Source organism: Meriones unguiculatus, chromosome 1 (genome assembly GCF_030254825.1).
Source record: "Meriones unguiculatus strain TT.TT164.6M chromosome 1, Bangor_MerUng_6.1, whole genome shotgun sequence".
Classification (NCBI taxonomy): domain Eukaryota; kingdom Metazoa; phylum Chordata; class Mammalia; order Rodentia; family Muridae; genus Meriones; species Meriones unguiculatus.
Window position 1 is genome coordinate 123,290,889 of NC_083349.1, and position 13,972 is coordinate 123,304,860.

General features: G+C 50.1%; 1 protein-coding gene and 1 pseudogene across 2 annotated transcripts in view; both read left to right on the forward strand.

Annotated features, from left to right (window-relative positions):
* Hpcal1 (hippocalcin like 1) overlaps positions 1-8,119 on the forward strand; it is a 100,200-nt gene extending 92,081 nt beyond the window's left edge. For both annotated transcript variants that reach the window (XM_060366207.1, XM_021661322.2), the window contains 3 exons: positions 1,640-2,041; positions 3,493-3,598; positions 7,221-8,119. In XM_060366207.1, coding sequence (XP_060222190.1) covers positions 1,664-2,041; positions 3,493-3,598; positions 7,221-7,318 — 582 coding nt within the window. In that variant the 5' untranslated portion in view covers positions 1,640-1,663 and the 3' untranslated portion in view covers positions 7,319-8,119. The remainder of the gene's footprint in view (positions 1-1,639; positions 2,042-3,492; positions 3,599-7,220) is intronic.
* On the forward strand, positions 4-1,626 carry LOC132646981 (ATP synthase subunit ATP5MJ, mitochondrial-like; annotated as a pseudogene).
* Positions 8,120-13,972: the final 5,853 nt, after the last annotated feature.

Here is a 13,972-nt window from a genome sequence, read left to right on the forward strand (position 1 = left end):
AAAGAGGAAGAGGCGAGGAATACGGAAGTCTGTGTCTTGTCATCCTTAACAGGATCCTTTTGCTTAGAATCCTGAGGCCTTGAGGCAGTTCAGAGTGGTTCCCTTTGGGACCTGGCAAGTGGCTATACCCACCCACCCTCATTCTTCTACATGCTTCAAAATCAATTGAGCTACGTACATGTGTTGCCATGAAAGTAAGAAAACAAAACTGAGGTAGTGGAGTGAGAGAGTATCAGTATCCAAGGGCAAATCACTGCAGGGCCTCCCACAGGGGCTAGGGGAGCCTGCAGGCAGGGTGTGCTTTCCTGTGGAGCTCAGTCCTGGATTTCCATGGGGGCCAGTTCCAACTGTTAACATTCATATCGGCATTCACTGACCGATCGATGCTAATTCCGGATCCTCCCTGCTGGAGCCATATCTCAGAGGCATAATGAAGAGTGGGGAGTCCCTAAAGGTTTCCAGGTGCCTCACTTCCCGGGATAAAGGCAGATATATGCGGCTGACCTTTTCCAGACAATTGTGTGGAGGCAGCAAGAGGGACCTGCGGGGACTTGAAGCCTCAGGCCTGCCAGTATGCTTCAAAGCTTTGTTAAGAATATCTGGGTCCCCACAAAACCCTACCACACCCAGATTTACCAAGAAGTCTGAGTAGGAATGGGATTGATAACCGCCACCATTTATAAAATTAGGGTTGCTGATAAATGAAGTAAAACTTTGAAAGGCTGGAGCCATGCACCTGCTCTTCACCATGCACAGCGGCCTGTGTCCGCTCAGGATGAGTATCAGTCTGCCTATAAACTTAACCCAGCTGTGTTAGGTGGAAGCACAAACAGCCAACGTCCGCTTGCTGTGGGTGCCTGGGTCATCCTTCACTCTGCAGCATGAACAAATGTACCCGTGACATGAAAAAAATTAAACAAACACACATGATGCCCCAAGAAAAAAAGAACTAGCTGTTCAGAGCATGGGTCTGGGTTGGGTCCACACGACGCCTTCTCCCTAAGCTGGTGATCTGAAGGTTTGGCTTAACCCTGAATCTTGTTTAGCCCTTGTTGGACATTGGCCATGCTTCATTCCACTGATTTATTGCCCCCTACCCTCAATTTCACAATTCTGCATGCATGCTCTAAGTTAGACTGCATCTTGCCATAAAGGGATGTTCGTTCTTTCTTCTTGGAGTGTTCCGGGTTCTGCTCTATTGTGTAGATCTGTTTCATACCTCCTGACAGGAGGCATCCAGGACATGCCAAAAGTCAGAGCTTGCACTATCATGCTCTTGAGTTCCTCTAGCCCAGCAGTTCTCAACGTATGCCTCACATCTCCTTTGGGAGTTGAATGATCCTTTCACAGGAGTCACCTATCCTGAGTATCGGGTATTTACCTTATGGTTCATAAAAGTAGCAAAATTACAGTTCTATTTTACAGGAAGGAAAATAATTTTATAGTTGGGGGTCACCACGACACAAGGAACTGTGTTAAAGGGTTGCAGCATCAGGAAGGTTGAGAACCGAGGCTCTAGCCCTTGGCCCTGGACACACAGAAGACGATTCTGCTTAGCCAGCTTGGTGGTGGGATGTGACCGGAAGGCAGACCTTGGTGGGGAGGCACCCCCAGCTCACCTTGTGTCTGTGTCTTGCAGGCGTAGTCTCCACCTCCCTCCGCCATGGGCAAGCAGAACAGCAAGCTCCGACCCGAGGTGCTGCAGGACCTGCGGGAGCACACGGAGTTCACCGACCATGAGCTGCAGGAGTGGTACAAGGGCTTCCTCAAGGACTGTCCCACTGGCCACCTGACCGTGGACGAGTTCAAGAAGATCTACGCCAACTTCTTCCCCTACGGCGATGCCTCCAAGTTCGCCGAGCACGTCTTCCGCACCTTCGATACCAACAGCGACGGCACCATCGACTTCCGGGAGTTCATCATCGCCCTGAGCGTGACTTCCCGGGGCAAGCTGGAACAGAAGCTCAAGTGGGCCTTCAGCATGTACGACCTGGACGGCAACGGCTACATCAGCCGCAGTGAAATGCTGGAGATTGTGCAGGTACCGGCCCTCGGCAGGGAGCCAGGACCCCCAAGCCCAGTCCTGTATTCTTTATGATCACCACGGTGCCAGGTCAGCCCTTAGCCCGCTTGCTACCTGGTACAATAAAGGAGTGCAGGTCTTTGCAAAGAACACCGATAAAAGCCAAGCATTTATCGATCGCTTGCTAGACATCAGGCCCCACTAAGCCCATCTATTAGGTTTATCACCACAATCCTATAAAGTGGCTCCTTTCTTGCATTTAACGAGATCTGAGGCTCGAATCCGTGATTACGTAAGAATTATCAGAGCAAGAACTGGGGAAATGGCTCCGTAGGTAAGAGCAGTTGGTACACAGCATGAGGACCTGAGTTCAGATCCCAACCCCCATGTAAAAGCCAGGAGGGGCTCAGCACGCCTGTAGCCCTAGAACTAGGGGACAGGTGAGTCACAGAAGCTGGCTGACCAGGCAGTCTAGCCAAAATGGCAGCCTCCAGGTTCGGTAGGAGACAAAAGGAAATGAACAGCAGCATTTCCCTGCGACCTCTGTATGGGTGTTTATTTGCACATGTGTATGTAACAAACACACAGGTTAGCCGTCCCTATGTGTCAGGGCCTCCTAGAAAGATCAGAATGGCACAGTAATGGATGAGGCCGTGGGCAGTCCTTCGTGGGAGCGGTGCTCGTACGCGCCCTGCATTCTTCCCTCTCCGCGTTTTAAATCAGCTCCATGTTGGGCCAGGGAGATGGCTCCGTGGTGCTTGTTACCAAGCCCGATGGCCTGAGTGTTTGATCCCTAAGATCCACATGATAGGAGACAAAAACCAACTTCCCACAAGTTGTCTTCTGACCTAAACACAAGGTCAGCTCCCCTTGCCTCCCCAAGTTGCTTTTGGTATACATAGGTATGGATACATAGATATATATGATCTATATCTATACCTTAGATACATGATAGATAGATGAGATAGAAAGAGAGATAGGTAGGTAGAGAGAGAGGTTACATACAGCGCCTAATGCAGCAGATGTACACGTTAATAATACTTTTGTATTATTTGGGGAATAATAAGAGGAAGTCTGCGTAGCTCCAGTAACGTTTCTTTTTCTAGACTATTTCCTTTCTGCAGTTTGTTGAACCTGCAGATTCAGGACCCACAGGTAGGCAGGGCTTGCTGTATATGCCCCTGTGACCTCCCCCCTGGGCATTCCCAGCCTCCTTTCCCAAAGATCCTTGAACCTTTCAGACACTATCCCCAAGCACTCCCAGCCCAAGAGTCCTCTGTTCGTCCACCATCCCAGCTGTGTCCTGGACTCCTGAACGTCACTTAACCTTTTCCGGCTCCTTTTGCCCACCCTCCGGTCTGTGAGGTTTGTTCTGATGAGAAAGGTCCTGACACAGACAGGGAGCACTCTGGCCTGTCTGTGCTTCTTGGTGGGCTGAGTCAGAACCCATCCTCTGCTCTCCTTTGCAGGCCATCTACAAGATGGTGTCCTCCGTGATGAAAATGCCTGAAGATGAGTCCACGCCCGAGAAGCGAACAGACAAGATCTTCAGGCAGATGGACACAAATAATGACGGTAGGAACATGGGGGGGGTCATTGTGTGTGTGTGTGTGTGTGTGTGTGTGTGTGTGTGTAACTGTTAATGTCACAGATGGGTTTGGGATACACCCTCTGCCCTCTGCAGCACCTAGGCCTTCCAAGCTGGCCCTGGCCCTTCCTGGCCCACTTGATTCAGCTATGCTGAAGGAAGGAAGGCTGGAATTCAGGGTCAGGAACCTGGACTGCATCCTGTGCCCTTCTTATTGGCCATATGACCATGGGTGTGTCAGTAGACCCTCTGAGCTATAGGCACCATACATGTTATTTTAGTTAGGGTGACTATTGCTGTGGATGAAACACCATGACCAAAAGCAACTTGAAGAGGAAAGGGCTTATTTCACTCACAGTCTGTATAACAGTCCATCATTAAAGGAAGTCAGGACAAGAACTGAAGCAGGGCTTGAACCTGGAGGCAGGAGCTGATGCAGAGGCTATGGAGGGCTGCTGCTTCCCGGCTTGCTCCCCATGGCTTGCTCAGCCTGCTTTCTTATGAAACCCAGGACCATCAGCCCAGGGTGGTCCGACCCACAATTGGTTGGGCCCTCCCCCATCAATCACTAATCAAGAAAATGTCCTACTGGTCAGGTATGATGGCACATGTCTTTTATCCCAGCAGTTGGAAGGCAGAGGCCAAGACGGGATGCTCTCTGTGAGTTCAAAGTGAGTTCCAGGACAGCTAAGGCTGGTTGCCAAAAAAAAAAAAAAAAAGAAGAAAAGGAGGAAGAAGAAGGTAGGAAGGAAGGAAAGAAAGGAGAAAAAGAAAGAAAATGCCCTTTAGACTTGCATTCAGACATTTTTATGAAGGTATTTTCTTAATTGAGACTCTGTCCTCTCTGATAACTATAGCTTATGTCAAGTTGACCTAAAATGGAGGGAGTGTTCTTACTATTTCTACATGTATGCTTGGGAAGAGCAGGCAGGTATACTGATGGCCTGAAGTGAGAGACTGTGAATCAAAGGGCTTTGAGTCATGGGCTCCTGAGAGGCTGGCCAGGACTCTCTTACCATCACCTTGAGATGTGAGACAACCCAGATACTTGTGGGGGTCATCAAGCATAGAGCCCCATCTGCCTATAGCCGTGGTACCTAGACTGAGGTCCTACCGGAACTGCAGGAAGGCAGGTGTCAGGAGACGGGGATGGGGCAAGAAGTCAGGAGGGCGTGCCCTGTGTCCTCCTTTGCCTGGGCTGTCAGTTTCTCCTAGGACCTCAGCAAAGGAGAGGTAGCTACACGGCGAGTTGATTCTGCCTGACTGTGGCTTTGTGGAGCCAAGCCTGATTGGCTTTTGTTCCAACAAGAAATGCAGCATTAAGGAAAGAAAAGGCTCCCTGGGTTGTGCCGACATTAAATGCACGCTAATGCACGAGCAAGTGGCATGGTGGAGCCTCAAGTGCTCTGAGCAGGTGAGCTGAGGACAGAGCACAGCAGGGCTCAAGGTTCCCGCGGAACCGTAGACAGCAAAAAGCTTTCCAGACAGCAAGGAAATGCTTTTCAAAACATGTTCACTCGCAAAGCAAGACAGCCTCTCGCCTGCTGGTGCTTTTGAGCCAGTTTCAGAAGTGTTCTTTTACTCTTCTGTATATCATCGAGACTTGGATTCCAACAGGCTGTGCTAAAGCTCGGAAGTTTCCCAGGCTCGCCGTTTCTTCTCCGTGAAATGGGGATAAGTCCACTGCGTGCGAGTAAGGCTTAAAGTAGCACCACGCTGGCGGCACGCTTAATATGGGTGGCTGTTGTGTCTGATTGTCTAGGCCAGGAGCCTCACCAGCTCCGGAGTGTGCTCTGCGACCCCACTGTACACATGGCTGAGTTGTTTGTCTCCCTACTGAGGCCACTGGGCAAAGAATCTGCCCTGTTAGCCAGTGGCCAGTTGCTAGCATTCAGGAAGAGAGGAGGTAGGGCTCTCAGAAGAGCTAGATACAGGCAGGATCGAGAATAGATGGACCGCACAGGTGGGCAGGGATATAGCACACAGATGGGCAGGGATATAGCGCTCACCCCTGGAGTTGCCAAGAGTCTCCTCAGGACGTGCTGTGGCAGCCAGTTTTAACTGTTAATGTGGCTCAACGCAGATCCACCTCCGAAGTCTTCTAAATTTTTTTTTTAAGATTTAGTATTTCTTTTTTATGTGAGTGTTTGCCTGAGTGTATTTTTGTGTACTGCGTTGGATGTCTGGCGCCCATGGAGGCCAGAGAAGGGCACTGTGTCCCCCTGGAACTGGAGTTACAAATGGTTGTGAGCCGCTATGTGAGTGCTGGGAACTGAATCCAGGTCCTCCACAAAAGCGGCAAGTGCTCTTAACTGCTGAGCCATCTCTCCAGCCCCAGAAGAGTCCTTTTTGTTTGTGTTTGTTTGTTTTTTAGAAAGAGAGTTTTTCTGTGTAGCTTTGGCTGTCCTGGAACTCACTCTTTAGACCAGGCTGGGCTTGAACTCAGAGATCCGCCTGTCTCCACCTCCCGAGTGCTGGGATTATAGGTGTGTGCCACCACTGCCCAGCTCAGAAGAGTCTTAATGAAGAATTATCTAGCTCAGTGCTTCTCAACCTATGAGCCTCAACCCCTTGACCTTTTCGTAGTGGTCGCTTAAAACCATCAGAAAACACAAATATTTATATTACAATTCATAACAGTAGCATAATTACAGTTATGAAATAGCAACAAAAATAATTTTATTGGGGGGGCACTAGTCACCCCAGTATGAGGAACTACATTAAAGGGTCACAGCCTTAGGGAGGTTGGAATCATTGATCTAAGTCATGTCAGCCTACACGAATGCCTGTTGGGGTTGTCTTAAAGGTTAATTGATGTGGGAGGGCCCATGGTCATTCTCTAGGCAGGGGGGCCTGAACATCGTGATAAAAGAAAACAAGGGGTGACAACAAGCAGCCAAGCACCCATGCCTTCATTCTCTCTGCCCTGTGATGTTTTAAACTTACTGCAGTGATGGACAGTAACCTAAAACTTAGCCAAAGAAACCTTCTTCCCCTCCTTAAGTTGCTTTTGGTCAGAGGATTTTTTTTTCCAAGACAGGGTTTCTTAGCTGTCCTGGAGCTCGCTCTGTAGACCAGGCTGGCCTCAAACTCACATAGATCCTTCTGCCTCTGCCTCCCAAGTGCTGAGATTAAAGGTGTGTACCACCATGCCTGGCTTGGTCAGGGGATCTTATCATAATAACAAAAATGGAAGCTGACCAGCACCCATAGTTTGCTCTATTTCCCAGCTGCCCCAGGTCATGGTGGCTCTCCAGGCCTCGGGCTGGCAGCTCACTGCAGGCCAGAGTTCGTTAGCAGACCTGGTGACTTGAGCTCAGTCCCCAGGACCTACGGGGTGAAACGAGAACCACTCCTACCAGTTGTCCTCTGACCACATACGAGTCTCAACATGGCATGTGTGCCCACAAACATACACACACAGTGAATAAATGCCGTGTATTTGTACCTAAAAAAGAATTATAAATGCCCTAGAAGTGAATGGAGACTGAGCGTTGGCCATTTTCCGGAAGGTTCCAGACTTCGGACGGAGGGTGGCCCCAATCCTTTCAGAAGCTCAAAGAACAGAGAACACTGGCTAATCCTATTTCTCCTGCTGCCATCCCTCAGGCAAACTGTCCCTGGAAGAATTCATCAAAGGTGCCAAGAGTGACCCGTCCATCGTCCGGCTGCTGCAGTGTGACCCCAGCAGCGCTAGCCAGTTCTGAGGGGAATGGGCTTTTGGACAGTTGTGAAGAAACACAGGCTTTGTCCTGCCGTCTTCAGCTTTGCTTGCAAAAGTGGATTCCTCCGTGATCTCTCCTGCTCTCCCGGGACCTGGGTCCAAGCAGCACATCACACCCGCCTGGCCTGGCTGGCTGCAGCTCCCTCCTCTACCTGATCAGTTCGCTGCCCCTCCCCTCCAGTCCAGGTCGGTTCCTTCCAAGGGTTCAAGTGTTCTTGGCTGTAGGGCTCCTCCTCCCTGCCCACAGAAGGCCCCGGGGGGCCGTTCGAGGATACCAGACAGGACTTTTCAGTATCTTAACCGAGAGCAGCTAATTTATTCTGTGATCCCAGGTGACTCTGTGGGCTGGGTGGGGACGAAGAAGATGAAGAGTAGGCAGGCAAGCCCTTCTTGTGCATGGCTCCACCTCCCTCGTCCATTTTCTCTGACCAAAGCCGCTCGCACCTATATATACCACGGTTTCCTTCCTTTTAATGTATGAGTTATGTGTACGGTGAAGTGGACTCTAACATTTAGGCCCTGTGTTTAATGCCTCCGACTGCCTTTTGAAGCATGGTCCCCTGTGGCCTGTGATTGACACCTCTCCCTCCCTCCCCCCCCCCCCCCGCCAAGTCTGGCTGTGCTGTGGTATTTACGCATTCTTTGATTTGCCTGGTTCCACAGGAGATACATGCATGCCCAGGGCTGTGGACATCTGCCCTCTGTGCTGCAAATACAGGTGTTTGTGTGTGCTCCGTCCTTCCTGTTGATTGGTCTGGCATATTAAAATGATCAAATAAACCAAGGCCTGTGCGTGTCCTGTTTTGCTGTGGGTGCCCCGTTTGTGGTTCTGCCCCTCTCCAATCTTTAGCAAAAGCGGGTCCTTGGCACCCCGCTGTTGCTGGTAAACGCAGCCCCTGAGGTACCCTTCTGGCTGCCACTGTGTCTGCACATATTCCATGCCTGTTCTGCAATATCCACCTAATGCCAAGAAAGACTTGTGAAAATAAAGGATGACTGTGCTTGGCAGGTCTGACGGTGACATGCTGCCTTCCTCCCTCTTCCCCCCCCCCCCCGCCGTGATTTAATCAGCCAGGTAGCAGGGAAGCCACATCCAAGAAAACAGGCACAGGGGCGTCGGCTACGAAGAGGCAGACCTGGGTTCTCATTAGCCTCTTCTAATACCATCCCTATGTCTGGACCTTGAAAGTGCTGCTGCCATGGAGGTATTTGCCTCTTGTGCTCCGAAATCATTAGGATCCACTATGTCTCCCATGTCCCCCACTGTCTTAGTTAGGGTTGCCATGGCTGTGATGAACACCATGACCAAAAGCAACTTGGGGAGGAGAGGGTTTATTTCCCTCATAGTTCCATGTAACAGTTCACCATCAAGTGCGGTGAGGGCAGGGACTCAAGCCATAGCTGTGTGTGCTGATAACTGCTGAGTCATCTCGCCATCCTGGCTTGCTTCCTTACACAGCCCAGGACCCTTTGCCAAGGGGTGGCCCATCCACCTCAATCATTAACCAAGAAGACGCCCCACACACTTGCCTGCATGCCAGTCCGATGGAGGCGTTTTCTGGGGAGTTTTGTGGCTGGTTTAGGATTTTTTTTTTCCTTGAGACAGGGCCTCACTGTGGGCTTGGGTGGCTTGAAGCTCAGTGTGTAGATGAAGCCGGCCTCAGACTCACAGAGCTCTACCTGTGGAAGATTTTCTCAGCCAGGGTTCCCTCTACCCAGATGATTCCGGGCTGTGTCAGGCTGACAAAAAATGAACCGATTGGATTGACTCCTTGTCAACTTGACACGTAAATACATCACTATTCAAGGATAAACTTTCCTTTTTTATTCCCAAGAGCTTATGGTCATATCAAGATCACAATATAAAACACATTCCAATATTTAAAAGTTTAATGATCCTTAAAACTTTAACACTTTAAATGTCTGGGCTCTCTTCTAAAATACCAAATCTCTTACCTGTAGGTTCCTACAAAACAAAGACAAGTTAAATACTTTCTTGCTCCAAGAAGGAAGAAGCAGGGCACAGTCACAACCAAAGCAAAGCGAAAGCCCAGTTCTGAAGTGTAGATACCTCAGTATCTGACATCCGGGACTCACAATCTTCTGGGCTCCGAAGGGCTTAGGCAGCTCCTGTCCTAGCTCTTCTCTCCACAGCACACAAACAGCTTCTCTCATGGGCTCAGGCTGGGCCCACCCCACACCTGCCTGTCCTTGGCAGACATCCTACGGTCCAATATGTAAATCTCCAGTTTGCTGGATTTGCCCCTGCAGTGAGGCTGTGCCTTTACCAATGGCCTCCTGGCCTCTCTTCAGGGACTCGGACCCTGCTACATGGTTTCTCTCTGTGACACCTTCGACCCTGCAGCTTTCATGCTGCCAAAACCCACCACCCCATGGCAAACACAGAACCGAGTTCGGGTGCCAGCATGAGAGGCAGCCCTGCCCCTGTCCAGAGCCCAGCTTCTACGCGCTTGACCCTGAGGAAGTACTTTCCGGAGGAGGTCACCTCCCTCAGTCAGTGATGCTGGCCTCTTCCTAACTCACCAGCTGATTTTTCCGCCCCAGCTGACCAGGGTTGTCCCAGCAAAGCAGAAGTTTACTTCAGTGGTTGTAGTCTCTTGTTAATCATAGCTGGCTCCTCAGTCCCTGCTGACCAGCACCGCAGGCCCTGAATACAAAGTGTCATACTATGGCCTGGTAAAGTCCTTCTTCCCTCTGAAACATCATGCATGCACACACCCCTATACATGCATGTACATGCACATGCACATACGCACATTACTGCACACATGCATGCACACAGCTAAGTGATCAATTTTTTATTTAGCATGTGTACCTGCATGCAAGAACAGGGCACCGGATCTCATGATGATAGATGGTTGTGAGCCACCATGTGGTTGCTGGGACTTGAACTCAGGACCTCTGAAAGAGCAGCCTTTTCTTAACCTCTGAGCCATCTCTCCAGCCCATAATTGATCAATATTTTAAAAGGTAATGTTGACCAGGCAGTGGTGGTGCACAACTTTAATCCAAGCATGCGGAAGGCAGAGGCAGGTGGATCACTGTGAGTTCGAGGCCAGCCTGGTGTACAAAGTGAGTTCAGGACAGCCAGGGCTACACAGAGAAACCCTGCTTCTGGGAAAAAGAGAGAGAGGAAGGAGAAAGTCTGCACTGGGCTGGGCTGGACTGAAAGGCAGTCAGGCTACACAGACAGTCCTGAGGCAGAGGCTTGAAGAACCCTGAACTTCTCCAGGGAGTGCAGGAATGAAGCAGGGGGAGGGGTGGAGACGGAGAGAAACCTTGACTGTATAAAATGGGTGAGAATCTGTCAGAGTCTGGGGAGGAAGGGATGGGCTCCACGCACAGCAGTTGCCTTTGGTCCACGTGCTTAAAGCCCAGACAGAGCAGTCTGATGGAGTTCAGGGAGAACCCGCCGAGTGAGCCCCGGTGAGCAACGGGGACTCTGAGATCCAGACATTGGCTTTGCTTGCTGTTGGCCCAGAAGACACTGGACAGAAACAGTGAGTCCATCAGGACCAGACAGAGGCCATGCCTTAGCTAAGGTCCCATAGCAAGTTCAGGTTCACTTATCCAAATAATGGGGAGTAAAAAGGAGGATGTATGTGTCAGAGCGCAGCTAGGGCGACTTCTCAAATGGTGTCGCTCAGAGGGAACCCAAAGAACATGCAAGATGTGGGGTAGTCTGGAGGACAGAAATAGGAGCATCCCTGGGGAGGCTGAGGCAGGAAAATCATGAGTTCTAGGCTAACCTGGGCTCCACAGTGAGACCCTGTCTCAGAAATTCAAAAGCAGAGGCCAATGGGTAAAGATGCTTGCAGCCAAGTCTAATGACTTCAGTTTGATCTCTGGGACTCACATGGTGAAAGAAAAGAATGGACTCCATAAACTGTCCTGGAGCCTCCACCTGCCCTTCCAATCCCAGTGCTCAGCGTATATAACGGTAGGATCAGGAGGTCAAGGTCATTCCTAGCTACAAACTGAGTTTGAGGCCAGCCAGGGATGTAGAGTGGGACTCTGCCTCAAAACCAAAGCAAAACCTGGCAATTGTCATAGAAATTACTAATTTGGGCTAGAGAAATGGCTCCGAGGTTAAGAGCTGGCTGTTCTCTCCAAGGACCTGGGTTCAATTCCCAGCACCCACATGACAGCTCAGAGCTGTCTGTAACTCCAGTTCCAGGGGATCTAGCACCCTCACACAAACATACATGCAAGCAAATAGCAATGCACATAAAATAGAAATACCTTAAAAGAGAAAGAAAAAAAGAAAGAAAGAAAGAAAGGAAGGAAGGAAGGAAGGAAGGAAGGAAGGAAGGAAAGAAAGAAAGAAAGAAAGAAAGAAAGAAAGAAAGAAAGAAAGAAAGAAAGAAAAGTACTAATTCAAGAAGAGGCCATCTCATGGCCAAGCTCTGGGCTGGCCTTCTCCCTGGGACACCCACACTGTGTGTTGGAAGTGAAGGTGGTAACCAGCTTTCTTAGCTTCAGGGTTGGGGTGTCAAGGTTAGAGTCAGCATTGATTTAGTCCCAGCTGGCACTGACCCAGCTCAAGCTGAAGGGGAGCAACCAGGCTTTGCCTAGAGCCCAGCTCAGGGCCACAGGCCAGGCTGCTTACTGCTTGAATTGAAATTAACATAATAAGTTCAAGAAGCCAAATTACTCCAGACACAGAAAATGAAATTAGTGAGCGCGGGCCACTACAATTGTATTCTAATCTGTCCCATCCTCTCCCCCGTGAGGCAGGCTAGAAGAGGGGGCCTGACCCGGGGCCAGCTCTAAGTGAGCTATTTAATCATGGTTCAGAGGAAAGGATAGGGGTCCAGGGAGGACAGGGGGCTCAGGGTGCCCTCGTGCTCCTCCCCTGGGAGAGAAGACAAGATGTGGAGGGGTATGGCTGCAAAGATCTGACTGCCATCTGCCCAACCTTCGGAAGTCAGGCAGCAAGGGGCAGTGCAAGCTGTGGTGGGATGATGGGGGCATGCAAGTTCAAATCCCAGCCAGGCCACTTACAACCTTCACAAACACAAACAGGGCTGGCGGCACAAGCCTTTAACCCCAGCTCTCAGGAGGTAGAGGCAGGCGGATCTCTGAGGTCTAGGCCAGTTTGGTCTACAGAGTGAGTTCCAACATCCAGGGCTATACAGAGAAACCCTGTCTTAGACGAAGAAGGGGAGGAGGAGAAGAGGAGAAGGAGAAGAGAGAAGAGGAGGAGGAAGAAAAGAAAAGGAGAAGGAAGAGGAAGGAGGAAGAGGTTTTTCCCATGCCAGGGCCACACTGCTCTCTCCTTGTGAATCGCCGAGGCATTCTCTCCACAACCTGCTGAGTGAGTCCTGTTACTACCCAGCTTGTGGGGGAGAGAAGATGAGTGTTTGGAGTGTCCACAGTACCTGAGCCTGGGGAAGGCTGCTGGGACCGAGATCTGGAACTCAGCTCTGTGCCTCCCTCTGCTTCCTGAGTGCTGGGAGTAAAGAGTGTGCCTATGACAGCACCTCTTCCAGATGCTAGATACAGCTTTTGAAGCAGTCTTGATATGTAGCCCAGGCTGTCCTCGAACTCAAGGTCCTCCTATTTTCACCTTCTGAGTCCTGGGATTGCAGGTACATACCACCTTCTTAGCTCTTGGGTTTTGTTTTCTTTTGTTCCTTTCTTTTTTTTTTTTTTTAATTTATTGTATGTAGGGATCAGGCACACATGTCAGGAGTACACATATGTGAACACATTTGTGGAAAACAGTTCAACTTGAGTGTCAGTCTAAAGGCTCCATCGACTTTGTTTGTAGAAACTAGGTCTCTCGCTGGCCTGGGACTTACCAAGTAGGCTAGGCCAGTTAGCTAGAAAACCTCAGGGACTCACCTGTCTCTGCCTCTTTGGTACTGGGCTTCCAGATGTGCGTCCCCAAACCTGGCGTTTTGGAGGAGCGAACTAAGCTTCTCATGTTTGCGTGGTGAGCATTTCACAGACTGAGCCAACTCTCCAGTCCCTAGGACTCGCCGTAGTGATGCGTGTGCAAGTGACCAACACAAGACAGGGCACGGTGGTGCAGCTCTTTAATCCCAGCACCTGGGACACAGAGGCAGGCAGATCTCTGTGAGTTCGAGGCCAGCCTGGTCTACAAAGTGACAGGACAGCCAGGGATACACAGAGAAACCTTGTCACAAAGAAGGAAAGAAAGAAAAGAAAAGAGAGAGACTAACATAGCAGTTATCCTAAGTAAAACCGTGCTCTACCCAGGATGCACTGCTCTTTCACTCACGTGTCCAGTCAGTCCTTCCTGAAGTGGCTCCCTTGTCTATGAAGACGAACGGGCCAGCTGTGGGGCTGAGGTCCCAGCACAAGCACTGAAAGTCCCATTAAAATTATCTACTGGGGAATGACAGTCAGTGAGTAGAGTGCTGGCCTACCATGCACAAAGACCCATGGACAGTGTGTGGGATTGCAAGTCTATAACCCCAGCATTAGGGAGGTGGAAGCAGGAAGTCAGAAGTTCAAGGCCATCCTCAGTTACATAGAGAGGCTATGTAGGCTAAAGACTCCCATCATCAGCTGCAGGATAGAGTATATGGATGGATAGATAGATAGATAGATAGATAGATAGATACATAGATACATAGATACATAGATA